General features: G+C 57.8%; 6 protein-coding genes across 6 annotated transcripts in view; 4 read left to right on the top strand and 2 right to left on the bottom strand.

Moving 5' to 3' along the window:
• PTSG_03166 (uncharacterized protein) overlaps window positions 1–241 on the bottom strand; it is a 5,163-nt gene extending 4,922 nt beyond the window's left edge. Inside the window, exon 1 of the mRNA XM_004995695.1 lies at window positions 1–241. This exon is cut by the window's left edge and continues 446 nt beyond it. Within this exon, the coding sequence (XP_004995752.1) occupies window positions 1–102 (102 nt within the window). The 5' untranslated portion in view covers window positions 103–241.
• A 90-nt stretch (window positions 242–331) lies between these two features.
• PTSG_03165 (uncharacterized protein) lies at window positions 332–3,270 on the top strand. Its single transcript, XM_004995694.1, has 4 exons — window positions 332–929; window positions 1,245–1,335; window positions 1,623–1,931; window positions 2,286–3,270. Exons 1-4 carry the CDS (start codon window positions 394–396, stop codon window positions 3,111–3,113), a joined length of 1,764 nt encoding a protein of 587 aa, XP_004995751.1. The 5' UTR covers window positions 332–393; the 3' UTR covers window positions 3,114–3,270.
• An 863-nt stretch (window positions 3,271–4,133) lies between these two features.
• PTSG_03164 (uncharacterized protein) lies at window positions 4,134–6,094 on the top strand (the record flags this gene model as incomplete). Its single annotated transcript, XM_004995693.1, has 5 exons — window positions 4,134–4,364; window positions 4,686–4,778; window positions 5,178–5,369; window positions 5,635–5,778; window positions 5,999–6,094. The coding sequence occupies 5 exons, from the start codon at window positions 4,134–4,136 to the stop codon at window positions 6,092–6,094; spliced, it is 756 nt and encodes a 251-aa protein (XP_004995750.1).
• Window positions 6,095–6,563: 469 nt separating this feature from the next.
• On the top strand, window positions 6,564–7,660 carry PTSG_03163 (uncharacterized protein; the record flags this gene model as incomplete). Its single annotated transcript, XM_004995692.1, has 3 exons — window positions 6,564–6,604; window positions 7,190–7,229; window positions 7,343–7,660. 3 exons carry the CDS (start codon window positions 6,564–6,566, stop codon window positions 7,658–7,660), a joined length of 399 nt encoding a protein of 132 aa, XP_004995749.1.
• Window positions 7,661–8,553: 893 nt separating this feature from the next.
• On the bottom strand, window positions 8,554–15,749 carry PTSG_03162 (uncharacterized protein; the record flags this gene model as incomplete). The annotated part of the gene is made up of 2 exons (XM_004995691.1): window positions 12,814–15,749; window positions 8,554–12,354 (listed from the first exon to the last, which is right to left on the bottom strand). Exons 1-2 carry the CDS (start codon window positions 15,670–15,672, stop codon window positions 8,554–8,556), a joined length of 6,660 nt encoding a protein of 2,219 aa, XP_004995748.1. The 5' UTR covers window positions 15,673–15,749.
• A 2,009-nt stretch (window positions 15,750–17,758) lies between these two features.
• Window positions 17,759–20,000, top strand: part of PTSG_11974 (AGC/DMPK/GEK protein kinase) — a gene marked incomplete at its 5' end in the record, with an annotated part of 10,268 nt that continues 8,026 nt past the window's right edge. The window contains 7 exons of the mRNA XM_004995690.1: window positions 17,759–17,945; window positions 18,151–18,326; window positions 18,558–18,638; window positions 18,909–18,983; window positions 19,133–19,221; window positions 19,372–19,465; window positions 19,618–19,845. Of these exons, the coding sequence (XP_004995747.1) occupies window positions 17,759–17,945; window positions 18,151–18,326; window positions 18,558–18,638; window positions 18,909–18,983; window positions 19,133–19,221; window positions 19,372–19,465; window positions 19,618–19,845 (930 nt within the window). The remainder of the gene's footprint in view (window positions 17,946–18,150; window positions 18,327–18,557; window positions 18,639–18,908; window positions 18,984–19,132; window positions 19,222–19,371; window positions 19,466–19,617; window positions 19,846–20,000) is intronic.

Below are 20,000 nucleotides of genomic sequence, written 5' to 3'. Positions count from 1 at the left end.
GCTGGCAGCGGCTGCCCACTCTGACGTGAAGCTCCCGCCCTTCACCGTGGGCACCTCTGCACGCCTGTACCACTCCTGGATCGCCTTGGCTGCCATCGCCATTGTTGCTCCGCGCTTCTGTCGTTGTTGTCGTCGGAAGCTGTGTCGTTGTGTGTCGCTGTGTGTCGCTGTGTGCTGTGTCAGTGGCTGCGTCGTCGTCTTGCTTGCGTCTTGTTGTTGGCACTCTCGTTGCTTCTGGCGCGTTTGTTTTGGTTTTGTTTTCGTGTTTCCCTGTTTTGCATTCGCTGCTGTCGTGAGGAGCGCAACCCCCACTACCCACACACACACACACACACACACACACACACACACACACACACACACACACCACCCATAACGGCGAGAGGCTGAGGGATGGGGGATCGTGTCGTGCAGCAGGAGACAGCGGTGGTGCTGCCACCGGCAACTGCCACGCCAACACCAGCAACGGCGGCACCAGCGACGGGAACACCAATGGCAAGCACATCCATGGCGTCAGCAGTGGCACCCGCTTCAACAGGCACGACGCCAACAAGCGCCGCTTCCTCCTCAACGAGCGGAACAGCAGCGCCAACGGCTACCGCTGTGCCAACACCTGCACCGCCAGCACAACCAGTGGCACCTGCCACGACAGCAACGGTAACGGCAGCAACCGGTAGCAGCGGTCACGACCAGCCCCTGCCGAAGAGGCCGCGCCGCTCTGCGTCTGTGGCGCGGGACGTGGAGCAACTGGAGAGCGAGCTCAAGGAGCTCAAGGATATGCGGGGACGAAGTGCTCTGACAGAACGCGAACTGATGAACATCGTGCACGTGTACTTACAGCTGAAAGTGGAACAAGCAGCACAGCGGCAAGCCGGTGTCAAGCTGGAATCTGCAGCCAACATCCAGCAGCGCGTTGCAGACCTCCTCGGGTGCGTGATGTGGGCGCATATGCGTGTGTGGGTTTCATGTGTGTGCATGTATGTGCATGTGTATGTGTGTATGTGTGGATGGGTGTATGTGTGTATGTGTGTATGTTTGTTGCGAGTGTGCGTGTGTATTCATATGTGTGCGTGTGTGTGTGTGTGCACATGTGTTCATATGTATGCGAGTGTTTGGTGCGTGCCTGCTGTTTCCCGTTGCGATGTTTACTTGTCTTGCGCACGACCCTCATGCACACTCACTTGCTTGGCCATACCTGATGTGATGCGACTGCACCTTTGGTGGCGTTTGCCTGTGGTTCGCAGATACGGTGTGGCAACAGTTGGACACGCGTACGCTCGCTGGAACAGCCGGCATGAGCAGAAGGGCCAAGACCAGGCAAAACCAGGCGACACGGTGGGGTTGAGCGTCAATCACCAAGATACACTCTGCCTTTTGCACTTCAGCACACACTTCAGCACACACTCGCACACACTCGCACACACACCGACATACAATCAAAAGCATATACAAACATCGGAACATGTAAATACACACACACACCACCCACTCTCTTTCACTCTCACACACACACACTCACTCACTCACACACACACACACACTCACACACTCTCACACTCACACACACTCACACATACTCACACGCACATCCCACGTTGCTTCTGTGGTATGTGAGTGTGCAGGGAGCTCAGGCAAAGACGGATGCAGGCCCATTCAAAGTAACCAACTTGCGAGGCAAGAAGACAAAGCTCAAGACGCGCGTGCCGGCCACCGACGACGTGCGCAAGCTCGTCCGCGACTATGTGCAGCAGCAGCACAGGGAGACCAACAACGTGACGGCTGCGCACGTGCTCGTGCTGCTGCGCCGCCATGACTTGGTGAAGGTGGACAAGACGGACGATGGGGCCGACGATCCCAAAGACTACAAGGCCGCCCTCCGCGCCACCCAGCGGTTTCTTGTTCGCGAAGGATACCTGCGGGGCCCAAAGCAGGTGCGCGTGTGTGTGTGTGTACGTGTGTGTCTGTGTGCGTGCGTGTGCTTGTGCTTGCTCGTGCCTACTCGTGCTTGTGCTTGTGCTTGTGCTCGTGCTCGTGCTCGTGCTTGTGCTCGTGCTTGCGTGTGAATCGCTTCCCCCGTTCATGCGCGCGTGGGTGTGGACGTGTCTTTCTTTCTGTCTGTGCGTGTCTCGATGAGTATGGTGTTCCTGTTATTGTTTCTCCTGGGCGAGTACAACCCTCCTGCTTCTGCGGGCAAACTATGGTTGCTCATTTTGTCTTCCTGCCACCCCATCTCACCCCAACCCGTACCTGCTTCTTGCGTCTCCTCCCACACAACACGATTGTAGACGTTGATGGACGTGCCTGGGCAGGGCGGTACGGCAACAACACCGCGGGCCGCCGTGGCAGCATCCGCCTCAACAACAGATACAATCACAGCTGCAACAGCACCGACTGCAGCAACAACTACAACGCCAGCAGGCTCAACAGGCACTGTGACAAGCCCCACGGCTACAGTAGCCACGACAGTAGCGCCAACAACGTCGAGTGCAACCGCCACAACAACCGCCAACACCTCAACAGCCCCAACATCTTCGAGTGCAACGGCCCCAACAACAGCCACGCCAGCAGCCACGCCACTCATCGCCCTGACAGTGCCCTGTACCGTCACGTCCCAGGCTACAACGTCAACAGCAGCGTCTGCGACGGCCCTGGCTGCCGCTACCAAAGCAACACCGTCAGCACCGTCAGCAGAGACACCTGTGCCGGCCTCCACAGCAGCGAGCGTGTCGGGTGGGGCAGAAGTGGAGGCACTGCAGCTGCCGCAGGGACCATTCTGGATGCCACACACAATCCACCAGCAGCACCAGCAACACCAACAGCAGCAACACCAACAGCAACAGCAGCAACACCAACAGCACCAGCACCAGCAGCACCAGCAGCAACACCAACAGCACCAGCACCAGCAGCACCAGCAAAACCAACAGCACCAGCAGCACCAGCATCCCCAGTCACATCCCACAGGCATGTCGGGTAACGTCCCCATGGCTACTGCAGCTGGCGATTCTCGGGAGAACCAGACCACAAGCGGTTCCAACAGTGCCAGCAACGGTGGCCATGAACACAGCAGCGGCGATGCCGACCCAGCAGCTGCTACAGGTGACAGCCACGTCTAACACCACCAGCAGCACTACCACGCTGCAAACAGCCACCTCACCCAAAGCTACACATCCCCGGCACACACACACCGTCCCTACTCCGTCGCACTTTTTGTCTGTTCGTTTATTCCTTTCATTGTGTTTGTTTTTTCCTTGCAGTAAAAGAATGGCATGAAGGATGAAGTGGAGCTCCAGCCAGGCGATGACAGGAGGGAGAGAGAGAGGGGGGAAGCAGAAGAGTGGCTATAGAGGCGGCACTATAACGTCGACGATGGACGTCGACGATGGACGTGGAAGAGGGCGTGTGGAGCAGGGAAGGTCAGAGACGCGCGTGGTGCGAACAATGCACGCACCACGTCTTCTCAACAACAACAACACACGAACAACCGCATTGGTAGAATTTCGTTAAAAGTATTAAAGAATTTTCTTCAGGGAACACAAACATTGCGTTCTTTCCCGTCCTCCTCAACTCTGCCCTCTTGCTGCCAGCGAAGCACCCCTGTCAGCACTCGCAGCCACCACCGCACCCTTCGCTCACACACGGGGACGCCGCCAAGGAAAAGGAAACACCGTCACAACATCCAACAAGCGGTCATTCACACACACACACATACTCGCAGTCGCCGATCTCCCTGCTTCATCGCGTGCACATAACGCCGCACACCCACCCACTCGTCAGTCCTCCTCCATCCGTTCAGGTAGGCAGAGATCAAATCGACCGTAATTGAAGACGCACATGTTTGCTTGCATGTCTTGCATGTCTTGCTTGCATGCTAACTCGTGTATGTACGTGAGTGTGCACGTGTAGGGGGAGGGGAGATGGACAGCACCCCAAATGCCACTTGTGGTTGTGTTTGTTCATGTGTGTTTGTTTGTAGATGTCTGTGTCGATCTCTGTCACTCTATCTGTCTCAGGTGTTGCTCAAGCTTTAAGTCACCATCGATCGATTCATTTCATGTCGTTGCGCTGCACGCATGCTTGCAGGACACCAGCGACCAGGGTTCTTCTTGTGCTGCATTACGGATAGCATCATCAACATGGGTGGTGATGCACTGACGATGGCAACCATTGCCCTTGCAGTGATGCTCGCGCTGATGGGCTGCTTTGTGACCGAGACAAGTGCAGCGTCTTTTGTTCTCGGGGACACATCTGTCACCTACCGCGTCGATGGTCGTGTGTTCCACGAGAAACTCACAGACACACTCTATGCCAAGTTTTCTCCATCCAATCCCATCGTCGGCGAAGTCGTCGTCTTCGCCCCGGAGAAGGTGGGCGGGCATGGACGGCTAGTGCGCTTGTGTGCCGGGTGGTGCGTTCGTTTGGTGTGCTTTATGTTTCATGCGTGGTGAGTGGCGTCATTCTTGCGTGCTTTGCACAGCCAGCTCACACACGTACGTGTATTCTGAACCCTTTGCACACACACACACACACACACACACACACACACACACACACACACACACACACACGCACACACACACACACACACACGCACACACACACGCACGCACGCACGCACGCACACTCTCACACACGCACTCGTCTTCTACCTCCTTCTTCCTCATCTTCCTCGTCATTGTTACTGCCAGAGCTGTAAATTGCCGACAACGCCACCGCCGCCGCCATCGCGGCCAAAGCTCATGCTCGCTGACCGCACAAGCAACTGCTCCTTCACCCAACAGGTCCCGTCTTCTCCATGTAGTTGAATGCGTGTGCGTGTGGTTGTGTGTGTGTTTAATTGTCTGCCTGAGTTTCCCTCCGTACAAGTGAATCACGCGCCCCAAGTGTCGATGTTGCACACACACACACACACACACACACACACACACACACACACACACACACACACACACACACACACACACACACACGCATGAACAAACACACACACACATTGAACACAACACACACCCATGAGACACTCACCCCCCCAAAACACACACACACACACACACATGACACACACACACACGCGTACGCACACACACACACACGCGTACGCACACATGACATATTCACGTACCCCTCCTCACCTTCGTCAATCACCTGCTCCTGCCCCCTTGCTTGCTTCCTCCCAACAGGCGTATGTGGCGCGGGCGTATGGCATGGCCGGCATGATCATCAGCGACGTGCACAGCCAGCGCGGGAGCGTGATCCTCATGACCACCGAGGACAAGGCGCTCTCGTTCCCTTCCGTCTCGTGCACCCCTGATGTGTCTGCACGCCTCAATCTTCTCAGCAACGACGTCAACATCCGCAGCCTCAACGTCACGGTGCGCCCTACACATGAATTTTCGCCTGTCATGACACGCCATACGTGCACTGCTTGTTTGCTTCAGGCCAAGCCACGATGACACAATCACCCTGCTCTTCTTACAATCGCACTCGTTCAGGCTCGCTCTCGCTCACTCTCTTACTCTCTCACTCTCACTCACACGCGCACAACACACACACACACACGCACCCGCACGCACGCACACACGCACACAAACACACACACACACACACACACGTACACCTCTCTCTCTCTCTGTGCAGATTGAGCCGTATGAGACGATTGACTTTGCGGCCCTGACATTTTACACGCGCACGGCCATCTTCATCGTTCTGTGCATCGTGTTTGTGTTCATGTCCTCCGTCTACTGCCAGCACGGCCTTCGCCGCCTCTTCTGCCAACGCAGGGTATGCACACGCGCAATGCTTGCAAATAGCTTTTCTCTTTGTGTGTGTGTGTGTGTGTGTGCCATGATGGTGCTGCATGCGTGATCCACATTGTTCTTTCCGTCACTCACCAATGCCATGCACACTTCTCCATCCATCTCCATTCCCCCGACCATCGATTCACCCCTCCACCCATCTCCATCTCCATCTCCATCCCCCCCGGCACCACAACACTATTCAGATTGACCGGCGGGTTGTGGTTGAGCAGGGCCGCTTCAACGACCGCGCAACACAGGCCCTCCAACATATGGAGACGCGCACGTACCACCGCAGGTAATGCGGCAGACTGATGGACCGTGTGCTGTGCTGTGTTCGTGCTTGTATGCCTGATAATGGCTGCTGCTGCTTTTGTTTGCTGTGTCTTTGCACACTGTGCTCTTCTGTTTCGCGTACTTTGTGATCACCATTGCGTGTCGCTTGCGTTGCTATCTGCTGCCATGCCTGCATTTGTACTGCCTCTTCGGTCCACACAACCCCCTCAACCCTTCACTTTCATGCTGTTTGCTTGCTTCCCGTTCACGCGATTGCGCGCTCATGCACGCTTACTGTTCCCGCCATCATCTCCTGTTCCGCTTGTGTATGTGTCGACCCAGACCAAAGCAGCAGGCGACAAGTGCCTGTGCAACGACAGCAGCAGCGGCTGGGTTCTCGAGCAATCCAGAGTGCACCGCAACCGCAGCACCTGCTGGTTCGGATCGGAGTGATGGTGATGGCCCGGCAGCAACAACACCTTCCACCGCCACCACATGTGCATCAGCTCCATCGGCACCGTCATGCCACAGTCGATGTGCGCCAGCACCAAATGCCGGCAGCAACACCACCTGCACGAATGACAACAACAACAACAACAACAACAACAATGACGACGACGATGATGACGAACCCGTGTGTGCAATTTGCATTGAAGAGTTTGAGGATGGTGACGTGCTGCGATGTCTACCCTGCAGGTATGGAGTTGGCTACTGTTGTGTTCATGTGTGCATGAATGTGCGTGTGTGCATGAAAATGTGTATGTGTGTATGAAGGTGTGCGTGCATCAAAATGTGCGTGTGTGTGTGCGTGTGATTGTGCTGTTCTGTGATTTGGTTTGTTTCGTATTGGTTGTTGTCGTGTTTGTGGCCTTTTCTGTGGATGTGCTTGCTTTTCGTATGGTCGAAACCTCACATGTTACATGTCATTCTGTGCGCGTATGCATTCGCGTGCGGATGAATGCGCCAATCATCGTCGTCGTCACCCAGACACGAAGTAAGTCGGCAGGTCATGGATGTGTGTGCCAGCGCAAACACGTTGACGCACACATGTACATTGCGTGTTGGTACGTCTCGATGACTGTTTCTCACCTCCACCACTGCACCGTGCGCCCTGATTTCAGTTTCACGTTGCGTGCATCGATCCCTGGCTCACGGCCCGCGGTACCTGCCCGCTTTGCAAAGCCAACGCTGTGGAGGCAGTGGAGGCCCAGCATAATGGCACACACGCCCCGCACAACCACAACCACAACCACCACCACCACCACCACCACCAGCAGCAGCAGCAAGGCGAGCACCGCGTGCGCATTGATGACGACGACGCATCGTCCCTCGAGCTGGAGGATATGGACGACGCCGATGCGGAGCGCCGACCGCTGCACCCGCAGTCCATGTCGGCTCAGGCAACCCCGGCTCCCATCAGCAGTGATGATGATGACGACGACGATGGTGACAGCGTGAACCTTGCTGCACGCATGGTCAACACCAGCGTGAGCAGCTTGAGCACAAACAGCAGCGGCAGCGGCACTGTTGCGTTTTCGTCGCGATCTGCAACTCCTCGTCAAGTCGACACAGAGGTCATCCGAGGTATGTGAATGTGGAGTTGAGATCCACGTGTGCTGTTTTGTGCTTGGTTGTATCATTGTGTCACCACCATGAACCGCCGCACGGATCACCAACTATCAAACTTTGCTGCAACACCACACACACACACACACACGCATACACACACATACACTCACATACATGCACGCGCACACACGCACACACACACACACACACACTCTCTCTCTCTCTGGCCACATTCACACACACACACATACACTCATACACTCACATACATGCACGCACACTCATACACACATACACACACACACACTCTCTCTCTCTCTCTCTCTCTCGTCTGCAGTGGCATCCCGATCATAGTGAACGGTTGCGATCCTTTTCGCTTTTCTTCCCCTTTCATGATTCCACACACAAGCAACGCCGACGTGGCCAGGCCGCCCATTACACACACACACACACACACACACATGAGACGTGTTGTTCGTTGAGTGCACTTGCATCTCTGCCAGTTTGCTTCCGCACCATTTTCTCCATGTGCCTGCGTATGTTACACACGCTTCAATATTAATGAACATCACAACTACACCAGATGACAGCTACAGCAAGAGCACAGCTAAACAAACCCACACACGCGTGACAATCACGGGCTCTGGCGTTGGTGGTGGCGAGTAACAAGTGCCAAAGCCAACCCAATGAACCCCAGAACACACACGCATGCACACACACACGCATGCACACACACACGCATACACACATACACACACAACATACACACACGTGACCTGGCCTTTGAGGTTGATGAGTGAAATGTTTCATCAATGCAATAACGATACCGCACACAAGTGAGCAAGCAAGGGAGGGAACCAATCAACGTAAATCTCCAACAGCCAACACGCTGCCGTTGCTCCTAGTGTTGCTACTGTCACTGCTGCTGCTGCTGCTGCTGCTGCTGTCCCTGCAGCTGTCTTCGCAGCGCTGCCAGCAGCCGTGGGTCAACAGCCATGTTTGCAGCAGCAAGCAGCGCCCGAGCCCGCTTGTCCAACTCCTTGTCCCCGAGCGCCTCCGCCAACACGAGGGCGAGATGGAAGCTGTATGCGTTTGGCTGCCCGCTCTCGGCAACACGATCAAAGGCCTCCACCGCCCGGTCAAAGTGGCGCTCGCGCACAAACGCCTTCATCAGGTTGCTGTATGCCACGTGCGTCACCGTGTACCCGGCATCCTCCAGGTTGTCTGCCACTGTCTTGGCCTGCAGTGGGCGGCCCGACGAACAGTACGCGGCCACCAGCGCGTTGATGCTGTCCTCGTTCAGGTCAATCCCTTCCGACTGCATCAGCTCCACAACGCGCGTGATGTCCTCTGGCCGGCCCCCAAACGCATACACCTGTAGCAGCCGCCTGAACAGCGGCACAGGTGGCCGCAGCCCCCAGCTGTGCATCGATTCCAACACGCGCTCTGCACCGCGAAGATCGCCGTGCCGCTCGTGTGTGCGCATCAGCAGCTCGCAGCTGCGGACGCTCGGCCGCACCCCACGCGCTTGCATGGCGCTCACCGTCGCCTGCGCCAGGTCAGGCTGCCCAAGCTGCACGCAGCTCTCCAGAATGGCGTGGAACGCAGACAGCGACAACGGCCGCTCAAGCACCTGCAGGAACCCGCACAGCGTGCTGACGGCGCTTTCTGGAGACTGCGCGTCCTCCACGCTGGCGCCAGGCGTCCTCGCCACAGCCGCCACTACCCGCCTGTGTTGGTGGCTGTGGGGCGGCTTGTGAGCCCAACCAGGTTCCTCATCACTGTCTGCTGCCGGTCCCGCGTGCGGCGGCTGCGACGATGCCAGTGGCGGCGGGTAGATGCTCTCCTCGCTGCTGGCGTGCGGAGACACCAGCGCCGAGAGCACCGCAGCATACGACCCGGCATCAAAGGGCTGCCCTGCGGCGTGCATGGCATGCGCGCTCGCTAGCACACCCGCCACACCGTCACGACGTGCGGCTGCCCGCAACAGCGCGTTCCAGATTGCCGGCCCCGTCTCCACACCGCGGCCCTCCATCTCCTCCACCAGCCGCTCGGCCAGCTCCACCTCGGCCAGCATCGCAAACACGCGAGCAGCGCGCACAGCGTCCTTGTGTTCAAATTTGCGCGGCAGCGGCGCGTGTGCGTACAGCGCCGCCGCCACCTTCCCTGCGCCGGCAACAGCGGCAGCAAGCCTGCGCTCGCGCTGCTGCTCCTCGCCCTCGTGGTCGTCAGCGCCGTACACGAGGCGAATGTACTTGGTGAAGGCGCGGCGCGGGAAGCGGCGGTGCGACAGCGCTTCCTCAAGCACGACTGCGAGCGCGTTCATGTCCCCACGCGCCAGCAGGTCATCAAGACGCAGCCGGTACACACGCAAGTTCGGCTGCACGTGCGATGTGTCCATGAGCGACAGCACGCGTGCCACGTTTCTGCGGTTGCCAGCCTCGATGCTCACCTCCAACACGTCAACAAAGTCGCTTGCTCGCACATCCACACCGCTCGCTACCATCTCCTGCAGCGCCTCATACGCCGCCCAGGGGTTGTTGGCCTCCAGACACCCGCCAATAGTCGCCCGCAGGCACTCCGCACCCAGGTGCTCATCGGTTTGGGCCACGCGCCGCGCATGCTCGCGCGCTGCTGTTGGCTGGTCTGCCACGGCAAACGCCAGGCACAGCAGCGGCTCCACTGCGGAAGACGCGCGCGTGGCGGCGGCGGCATCGTCATACGTCCCCTCCCCAACACCACCTGCACTCGCACGACCAGCACTGGCGGGTGCATGCGCAGGGGTGAGCGGGTGGAGAAGTGCATTGCGGAGTGTGAGGCACTGCTGCACCTGTCCTGCGTGTGCAAGCGACTCAAGCAACGTCATTGCCTCATCCACGTCCTCCTCCGTTGCCAGCGTCACGTGTGCACCGCGTGCCAACGCCATGCGCAGGCGGGCTGCGACGTCCACATCCTTGGGACTATCACTCGACTCTGTGTCAGCAGCCTCCGTGTCAGTGGAAGCAGCAGTCCCCTGCATTGATGTAGCTTGTTGCTGTCGTCCCTGTGGCTGCTTCTCTTGTTGCTGCTGTTGTTTCTGCTGTTGTTTCTGCTGTGATTGGCGCTGAAGATGCGTGGTTTGAGGCTGCTTGTGCAGCTGAGTAAGTTCCTGCCGCTTGTTGTGTTGTTGTGGCTGTGGTTGTGCCTGCTCCAATGCCGTGTCCCGAACGCTGTTGAGTGGCGCTTTCACTGCGCTGACCTCCTCCTCACCGCCGTGGTCGTTGTGGCCACGCCCAGCAACATCGCTGACAGGGTCCTCATCGCCAAAGGACAAGAAATGGCGCAAGTCGAATGCACCCGTGCCACTGCCGCCACTGTTGCTCGTGGCGCCAGTAGTGGCGACGACCAACCCTTCCAAATCACCGTCGTCGCTGCCATCAGCAAGGATATCACTCTCATCGTAGGAACTTGCTGCCGCTGCACCAGGTGCACTGGCCGAGTCCCCAACAAGCTCACCCTCGCTGCTCGTGTCCGTGCGCGACGCAAGCAAGTCTTCATCGTCATCACTGCCGTCGCTGTAGTAGGTGGACGCAGCACCATCAGCGCCACCAGTCGAGAGCCCACCAGCGCGCTGGCTCGCCTGTTCGAAGAAGCGCTGCAACTGGGCCTCCTCCTCTGGCCTCTGCTTCACTTTGCCCAGCAGCACATGTGTCTGGGCGAGCTTGTTGACGGCGTCGTAGTCGCCGTGCTCCATGTAATACCGCGCAAGTGCCAGCATGGACGGCAGCAGGTCTGTTCTGTCCTCGGCCAGCATGCGCGCAAACAGCTCCTCTGCACGCGTGATTGCGCGGTGTCCAACAGCCCCGAGAACCACGGTGGTGTACATGGCATCCTTGACACGGTGGCCGGATTCGGCAACAGCCTGCAGAAGCGCCTCGGCCTCCCCAATGGCGCCGCGGCTGCTGTGGTACGAGAGCAGGGCAAGGTTCGTGTCCTTGTCTGCGTTGAAGCCGAGCGGAGCCAGGGTCGTCAGCAGCTGGTGTGCGTGTTGGCCGTCGCCGTCCTGCAAGAGCTGGCTGACGAGCGTGCGAAAGTACTCGCGCTTGTGCTTGAGGTGCTTCTTCTGCTGCACCACCTGCGTGAACAGCGCTGCCGCCTCTGCCGGGCGCTCGTTCTCAATGTGGTAGTCCAGCAACGCGTTGAGCACCTTGCCCGAGTTGGTGTCCAGTGCCCGTTCCGTCACCTGCTGCAGGGTGGCGCGTGCTGTCCTTGCTGGCACGTTCTGCACGATGCTTTGGATCATTGCCGGCCGGCACACGAGCGGAAAGGCGTCCATGCTGTAGAAGAGATAGTCAATCGCCGCTGCGCGTTGCCCGTGTTCGAGCAGGCTCTCTGTAATCAGGCGCACGGAGGCAGCAGGGATGCGCATGCCGTGCGTGTGGCAGAAGGTCACCACCCATTTGCACGTAGCCGGGTCCTTTGCCTCTCGTGCAAGGTGCAGGAGCGCCGCCATGACCTTGTCCGGCACGGGCAGCAGCTGTGCGTCCATGTACGCGACAAACTCGGCAAGCGTGGTGTGCTGGCGCTGGCGAATCAGCTCAAAGCACGTGTCCTCGGCAACGGCGCGTGTGCAGAACACGTGTGGTGGCCCCGCGTCTAGCGTCATGTCAAGCGCACGCTGCACCAAGCCTTTTACATCCGCCCTCGAGCTGAGCAGGTGAACGGCACTTGAATCCTTCTGTACAGCGCAGACGTGCGAGGAAAAGCGGCAATGTGGGTGAGCAGAGAAAAGATGCAGTCTTGGCAAACAAGAAACAAAGAGCAGAGCGAAAGGGGACAGTGTCATTGATTGTGTCTGTGTGTGCGTGTGGGTGTAAACGAGACGTTGCGTTTGTTGTCTGTCCTGCGTGCGTGTCATGCAGGAAAGCAAGATGACAAGCAAATGCACTCCTCTCTCTCTCCGCCCCCAAAACAACATCCACACAAACAAACAAACGCGCGCACACACACACAAACAAGCAAACGCGCGCGCGCACACACACACAAACAAGCAAACAAACATAAACACACACACACACGCACAAACAAACAAACGCACACACACACACACACACACAAACAAACAAACAAACAAACAAACAACAGAAACACACATACAGACATGTTGATGATACGGTGCAGACTTGTGTTGTGTTACCTTCCATGCAGCCTCGGCGCGCTGGCGCAGCTGTTGCCGATCCTCCCGCTTGAAGTACACACCGACATGCGCCATGCTGTCTTGCAGCCGCGTGAAGCGAGACCAGCCGTGCTGGGCAAGCACTTGGTGCGCAAGCAGCGTGTACACGCGCGGGGGCAGGGTAACGTTGATGCTGTGACACATGTCGACGAGTGACAGGCAATGCTGCGTCAGGCCTGCCTCCACAAGCCGCTCAGCCAGGGTCACAAATGCGCGGTCATCAACCAGCGTGGGCTGCAGCGCGTACGCCTTGTTGACAATGTCCACCACAGCCCCGAGGGCCTCTGGCTTGAACAGGTCTGCAAGCACCTCCACCTCCGCCTGCGAGAAGGACGCGCCGCCGCTCACGTACAGCTCAAGCGCAGCAGGCAGCAAGGAGGCGGCAGTCGTCGGTGTTGGTGATGGCGTTGGTGGTGGTGGCGTAGTTGGAGGCGAGGGCACTGCGGCCGTACTGGTGGCACTGGTTGATGAACCTGCACTGTGAGCTGCTGGTGCGGGTGTAGCGGCGCTGCCACTGGTGGCAGCGGCAACAAGGAGCTCACGCAGGATGATGTGCGAGGGGCGATATGAGGGTAGCGCAGCCGGCACGTCAAGCGCACGGCCCAGCAGCCCATGGCGCACCAGGTGGCGCACAAGCCAGTCAACCTCCGTCGTGGCAAAGGACAGGCCGCGTTGGCTCAGCCGCCGAAAGTGGAAGAGAAGCACCTCTGGATCGTTGCCCACCAGCGAGGCAACCTGCGCATAGTGACGATGACTCACGGTCAAATCTGCGCTCTTCATGGCGGCAATGACGGCAAACGCGCCATCAACGCTGCCTTCCTTGACCGCCGCCGCCAGCTCAAGCTCCTTCGAGGCCATGGCAAACTGCGGGTTGACGAGGCTGTCGTATGCTGTCAGAAACGCCTTGAGATCCTCGGTCTTGCCCATGCTCACAGGCGATGATGTGACCGTTGTAGGTGGAGTCGGGGTGGCATGCGTCTCTGTCGCTGTTGCTGTTGCTGTCGTTGTCACTGGAGTTGCTGCTGCTACTTGTTCTGTTGTGGCTGTCGCTGCGCCTTTTCCTGTTGTTGGTGTTGGGTGTGGGTGTGAATGTTCGCTTGCTGCCTCAAGCAGGTGTTTGCTGGCGGCCCACTGCTGTCGCGCCTGCTTCAGGGTCTCCACTAGATGTGAGCGTTGCGCCTCGCTCAGGTCCGTGTTGATGGCATAGACGTCCTTGAGCAGTGCCTTGGCCTCAACCCACTCCTGCCGCTGTACGCGCATGTGCAGTGCAGCAAGCAGCGCGTCCACAACACTACCGTCAACCTTGAGAGAACCTGCTGTTGCTGCTGTTAAAGCTGCTGCCCCTTGCGACGTGGTAGCACGGCCAACAGCATCAAGCATGTGCTCGGCGGCGGTGCGCAGCGAATCGGCCGTGTAATCGCCCAAGTGCTCCAGCACGGGAGCCCCACCACGGCGTTCAGCTGGGGGTTGTGACGACGACGACGATGATGATGACGACGATGATGGCGAGGATGTGGGCACTGCTTCTCCGTCTTTGCCAACTGCAGCGTCGGTCTTGCGGGAAAATGCATCGCGCGCAGTAGCAGCAGCGGCGTCTGCGACGTTCGCATGACTGGAGCTGCCGCCACCGCTTGCGCGCTGGGATGTGAGCAGGAAGGAGCGAATGCGCTGAATCAGCGTGAGCAGGGAGTCGAGCTCTCCAATATCAGCGGCGCCCGCGGTGGCTGTTGTGCCCGCACGAGCACCTGTCGCACGAGCACCAGTCGCACTCGCTGTCGTTGTTGTTGTTGCTGGTATTGCTGTCAATGTACCTGCGGTTGCTGTCGATGCTGTTGTTGTCGGAGCTGTGACGCGCTTGCTCATGGCCTGTGCGAGGTCGCACAAGCTGGCGAGCGTGTCTGGGGTGATTGCGCCGAGGGTTTGGAAGAGCACAAGGGCCGTTGAGGCCGGCAGCGCACCCGTCTCGTACAAGCGCACCACCTCTTTGCACGAGTGGCTGTCCATGTGGAATCGGAAATTGGGCGCCGTGAGGGCATATGCTTTTGCGCTCTTCACAGACTCGTTGGCGAGGAGGCCGCGGAACACGCGGTTGTACATCTCCACGCGCGCGTGCTCCCAGTCGTCGACAACACCGCTTCGCGCCATAATATCCACCAGGCGAGCTGCCTCCTCCAGCTCCCCTGCAGCGAGGTATGCGTCGAGAAACGCACGGTACACGCCCCTGTGCGGCACGAGCCCCGTGGCCAGCATGGCGTTGAAGAATTCGCTCGCCTCCTTGTACTTGCCGCGCGTGGCGAGCGTGTCCATGATGAGGCGAAAGGTGTGGTTGTTGATGAGCACGTTGTACTTGAGGAAGGCGTGCACCACCTCGATGGCGCTGATGGGGTCGCCCTCCTTGCACAGGCGGGAGATGACCTGCGTGTACAGGCGCCGCGCGCCAGTCCACGGCTTCTTCTCGTAGTCGAGCAGCCTGAGCAGCAGGTCGCTCGCCTCCTGCGGGCGGCCGGCCTCTGTGTACGCCTCAATGCACTCGTGCGTCCATTGGCGGTCAACCTCGAACCCGCTCTGCCGCAGGTGCTGCAGCGCTGCTGTGGCCGTGTATGCCGGGGCACGCGCGTACGCTTGCAACAGCAGCCGTCGCCACTCCTCGTTTTCGGCAAGGGCCTCTGCCTGCATGTAGTGTGTAAAGTATTGCGGTTCGCCACGTTCTGCGTGCTGCTGTAGGAACGTGCTGCGATAGTGCTCAACAGGCAGCCCCTTTGTCTCCATCTCGGCAATGAGGCGGACCTGGTGCGACACCTGCTCCTCTCGGTCCTGCATCGCAGCGTCGACCGCGGCACTCTCGGTGGCATTTGAAGCAGGCGCATCAGCACGTGCTGGTGCTGGTGCTGGTGCTGGTGCTGGTGTTTTTGTTGATGGTGTTTGTGCTGTTTGCGTGGGTGTGATGGTTGCAGTTAGTGGTTTCATGACGTGATGTGAAGCTGTTTCTAATTGCTGCTGCTGTTGCTGCTGCTGCTGTTGCTGCTGCTGTTGTTGTTGTTGTTGTTCAGCAGCGTTTGCAGGAGCAACGTTGGCGGTGTGGTTGCCTGCGGGTGAGTTGTTGTTGTTGTGGCTCTTCTTGTTTGCTTGTTCCTGAACTGATGACGCTGTGGCAGCTTGCGATGACTTCGTTCGGAGCTGTGCAGTATGGAGAGGAAGCAAGGCTGTGCGCTGTACAGCCAACAGCGAAGTAGAGTGGAGGTGCCTGCTGTGCCCGCTGACGACAGATGCTGCTGGGAGCGCTGCTGGGGCACCCCTGCGCACGCATGCATGCGCCTGCATGTGTTGCGCAGCTGTGCCCGAACCTTGTCCTATCGCACCTATTCTTTCTGTGACTGGTCGTAATGCTCTGGATGTAGTCGTGAATTTCGCTGGTATGCTGGGGCTGAGGTTGCTCGCATGGAGGTGCTGCCTGGCGCATGTGGCAGTGTGGGGGCAGCCGCGCGGGTTGTGCAGCCTGTGGTGGTTGTGCAGCCTGTGGTGGCTGTTGTGGTGGTTATATCTGGCTGCAGACCAGCGTGCAATCTGTGTTGTGAGAGGGTTGCTGCGATGGGGCTGTGTGCTGCGGCGGAGCTGCAAGTGGTGCAGGTGGCGGCGACAGGCAGCCCACGACGACAAGTCACCCGCACAACGACGCATTGTCCCTGGTCCAGAGGCCGTGCCTTGGGGACATCAACAGGCGCCCACTGCGGTGTGTAAGTGACAGGCAGGGGACAAAGGTTGCGGAATGGCCGTGGTGCAGGCGTGAGCCGTGGTGTGGTGTGTGGTTGCTGGTGGTGTCGCTCGCTTGCTCGCTCGCTTGGTGCGTTCTCTCTGCTCGCCGCACTCTTGCGCCCTCTCCTCAGTCTTTGCTTGACCGACCACGTTGTTTCAACTGGCCTATTAAAAGTACAAATAGCCCAGCAGTGATTTTGGTGGAAATCTCCATCCAAATTTCTGACATTTTTCCCCAGCACAACAAGCAAGCAAGCAGGAACGGTTGACGGCGAAGAAGACGAGAGGTGAGCGAGGTGTGCGTTTGTGTTTGGTTGGTGTGGTGTGCGAGGACTTGGGGGGATAGGATGGTGCTGGGCCGTGGTGCATGCGGGGGATGCGGGGAAACGAATGACGAGTGGCGGGGAAAGAAACCACAAAGACACATGCACTGGAGGACATCCTTTGTTGTTGTCTTTGTCCTTGTTGTTTGTGGGTTTGTTGGGACGGGGGGATCTGCGTGCTGACCTGGTTCTGATGATGATGGTGGTGATGATGATGATGGTGATGATGATGGTGGTGATGATGATGGTGGTGATGATGATGATGATGTGTGGATGCACAATCGTGTGTGTGTGTGTGGAAGGAATCACTTGGTGTGCAGCGTCTTTTGAGTGTCGTTACTGTCACATCGTCCAAGGCGACAAGCAAGCAAGCGAGCTGGCTTGGTCGTGTGTGTGGGGGGGGGGGCGATTTCGCATTTGTTGACACACCTTGCTACAGCTCTGACCAACGTTTACCCACGCCAACTCACCAGCTCACGAACAACAACACACCTCACACGCGCCACACACAAATATACACGTGCACACACACATGCTATGTCATCGCATAAAACCTCACAAACCTCATATCAACAGCACACACCGCATCCCTGAGAGAGAGGATCAAAGAACGTGCTTCACCGACGGCCGCAGCAGCAGCAGCAGTGGCAACTACGACAATACCCAGCAGCTTGTAGTTTGAGCGACTGGCGACGAAAGACACGGCTCATAGGCTGATCTTGGATTCAATTTCGCACTTGACACAACATCAACAGCTACAGCAACAAGAGTCCCCATAAAGGCATCGTTCCGTATCAATACGCTCGCTACGTGCCGGGATCAGCAGCACCATGGACACGACGCCGACATCGAGGTCGGAGTCGCTGCGCCGCAGGCCGCCAGATGACCCCGTGCAGTCGAAGATGCAGGAGATTCTACCCTATGAGCTGCTGTTTGACACATTCTTGGCCGTGCATCAGGAACTCAAGGCGCCGCAGCTTCGCAAGGAGAAGAACATCCACGACTTTGTCACCCAACGTGTGTGGTTATGTGTTTGTTTTTTGCTTGCAATAACAACTTGGACGGAGCAAGGCAGAGAGTGTGTGCGTGTGTGCGTGGGTGTGTGGGTGTGTGGGTGTGTGGGTGTGTCTGTCTGTCTCGGGTGTGCTCCTGCTCTTGGCCTGACTGTGCTGACTCCACCGTGTTGCCCTGTGTCCGTAACACACACACACACATCCTGCAGATGAAGATGGCGTGAAAGCCGCGCAGCAAGTGCTGGTCACTCGCAAGGACTTTGACACGTTGAAGATCATTGGGCGCGGGGCCTTTGGAGAGGTGCAGGTGGTGCGGCACAAGGTGTCGAAGAAGGTGTACGCAATGAAGATCCTCAACAAGTGGGAAATGCTCAAGCGCAAGGAGGTTTGTTGGTCGTGTGTGTGCGTGTGTGTGTTTGGTGGGGAGGGGCGTGATGTGGTAGCATGGAACACGTGCCTGTTTGCCTATTATGCTGCCTGTTTTGTTTGTGCACCTGCCTCCAGCAGTCCTTGACACGTTTTGCTTGCCATCACCAAATGTCTTGACTGATGTGTGTCCCCATGACCTACACCGCCTCATCCCCTTGTGCATGTGTGTGTGTGTGTGTGTACACAGACTGCGTGCTTCATGGAGGAGCGCGACGTGCTTGTGTTTGGAGACCGCAAGTGGATCACGCAGCTCCACTTTGCCTTTCAGGTGAGATGAAGGCTGGAGGAAGTGATGCAACCGAAGCTTGCACCCCTCACATTACCGAATTAATTATCGCAACTTCTTTTCCACACACACACACACACACACTCTCTCTCTCTCTCTCTCTCTCTCTGTCTCTCTCTCTCTGTCTCTCTCTCTCTCTCTGTCTCTCTCTCTCTGTCTGTCTGTCTCTCTCTCTCTCTCTCTCTCTCTCTCTCACGCGTGCCCATCTCACCGCCATGCGTGCCATGTGCACTGCTTGCCTGCTTATTGCAGGACGAGGACAACTTGTATCTTGTGATGGAGTATTATTCTGGCGGTGATATTCTCACGCTCCTCAGCAAGTTTGAGGTGCGCCAAACCCGCTCTGCACTGCTTCCGTCCCACATGGCGCCGCGTGTGTAATGACGTGTTTTCTCTTCATCTGCGTGTATGCGTGTGCGTGTGCGTGTGCGTGTGCGTGTGTTCACATCCATGATTTTATGTGTGTGTGTGTGCAGGACCGGATGGAGGAGGACATGGTCCGCTTCTACGCCGCGGAGGTCATTCTCGCCATCGACTCTCTCCACCGCCTCGGATACGTCCACCGGTACGCCCACCCCTCCCGCTTCGTGTTGTGTATATGTGTGTGTGACGGAAAGATGGGTTGTCTGTTGCTTTGGGGTTGATCCATTGAACAGCCTTTCGCTTTTGGCTGGCACTCACGCTTTTGACACATGCGCGCCGTTGCGCTGTGCAGTGACATCAAACCAGACAACATCGTGCTGTCAAAGAACGGGCACATTCGCCTGGCGGACTTTGGTTCCTGTGTTAAACTCGACGACAACGGGCTGGTACGTCCTGTGTTAAACTCGACGACAACGGGCTGGTACGTCCACACACACACACACACACGTACACACACACACACACACACACACACACACACACACACACAAGCGCGCGCGCCGCGCCCCCCCCCCTCTTTCTTTCGCGCCCTGCGCAGGTTGACAGCCAGGTCGCTGTTGGCACGCCCGACTACATTTCCCCGGAGATTCTCATGTCGATGGAGGGCAAGGGCAAATACGGGCGGGAGGTTGACTGGTGGTCGCTGGGCGTCTGCATGTACGAGATGCTCTGCGGCGACACACCCTTCTACTCCGAGACGCTCGTTGGAACTTACGGCAAAATCATGGACCACGCTGTACCTTACGGCAAAATCATGGACCATGCTGTACGTGGCCTGCTCTTGATGTCTCCACTTTGGGTCGCTGCTTAACGACACAGTGTGTTCGTGTGTGTGTGCGTTTGTGTGTCTGTGTGTCTGTGTGTGCGTCTGTGTGTCTGCGTGTGTGTCTGTGTGTGTCTTTTGCTGTAGCAGCGAGCGGG

This window comes from Salpingoeca rosetta (assembly GCF_000188695.1).
Source record: "Salpingoeca rosetta unplaced genomic scaffold supercont1.7, whole genome shotgun sequence".
Taxonomy (NCBI): Eukaryota; class Choanoflagellata; order Craspedida; family Salpingoecidae; genus Salpingoeca; species Salpingoeca rosetta.
The sequence above is the reverse complement of the archived record's forward strand: the minus strand, read 5'-3'. Positions and strand labels throughout refer to the sequence as shown.

Bases quoted from the DNA above. Each gene is read 5' to 3' on its own strand.
- PTSG_03165 (XM_004995694.1), top strand. From the start codon at position 394: ATGGGGGATCGTGTCGTGCAGCAGGAGACAGCGGTGGTGCTGCCACCG. The intron at 930-1,244 runs GTGCGTGATGTG...TGTGGTTCGCAG, and splicing joins CGCGTTGCAGACCTCCTCGG to ATACGGTGTGGCAACAGTTG. The intron at 1,336-1,622 runs GTGGGGTTGAGC...GTGAGTGTGCAG, and splicing joins AGGCAAAACCAGGCGACACG to GGAGCTCAGGCAAAGACGGA.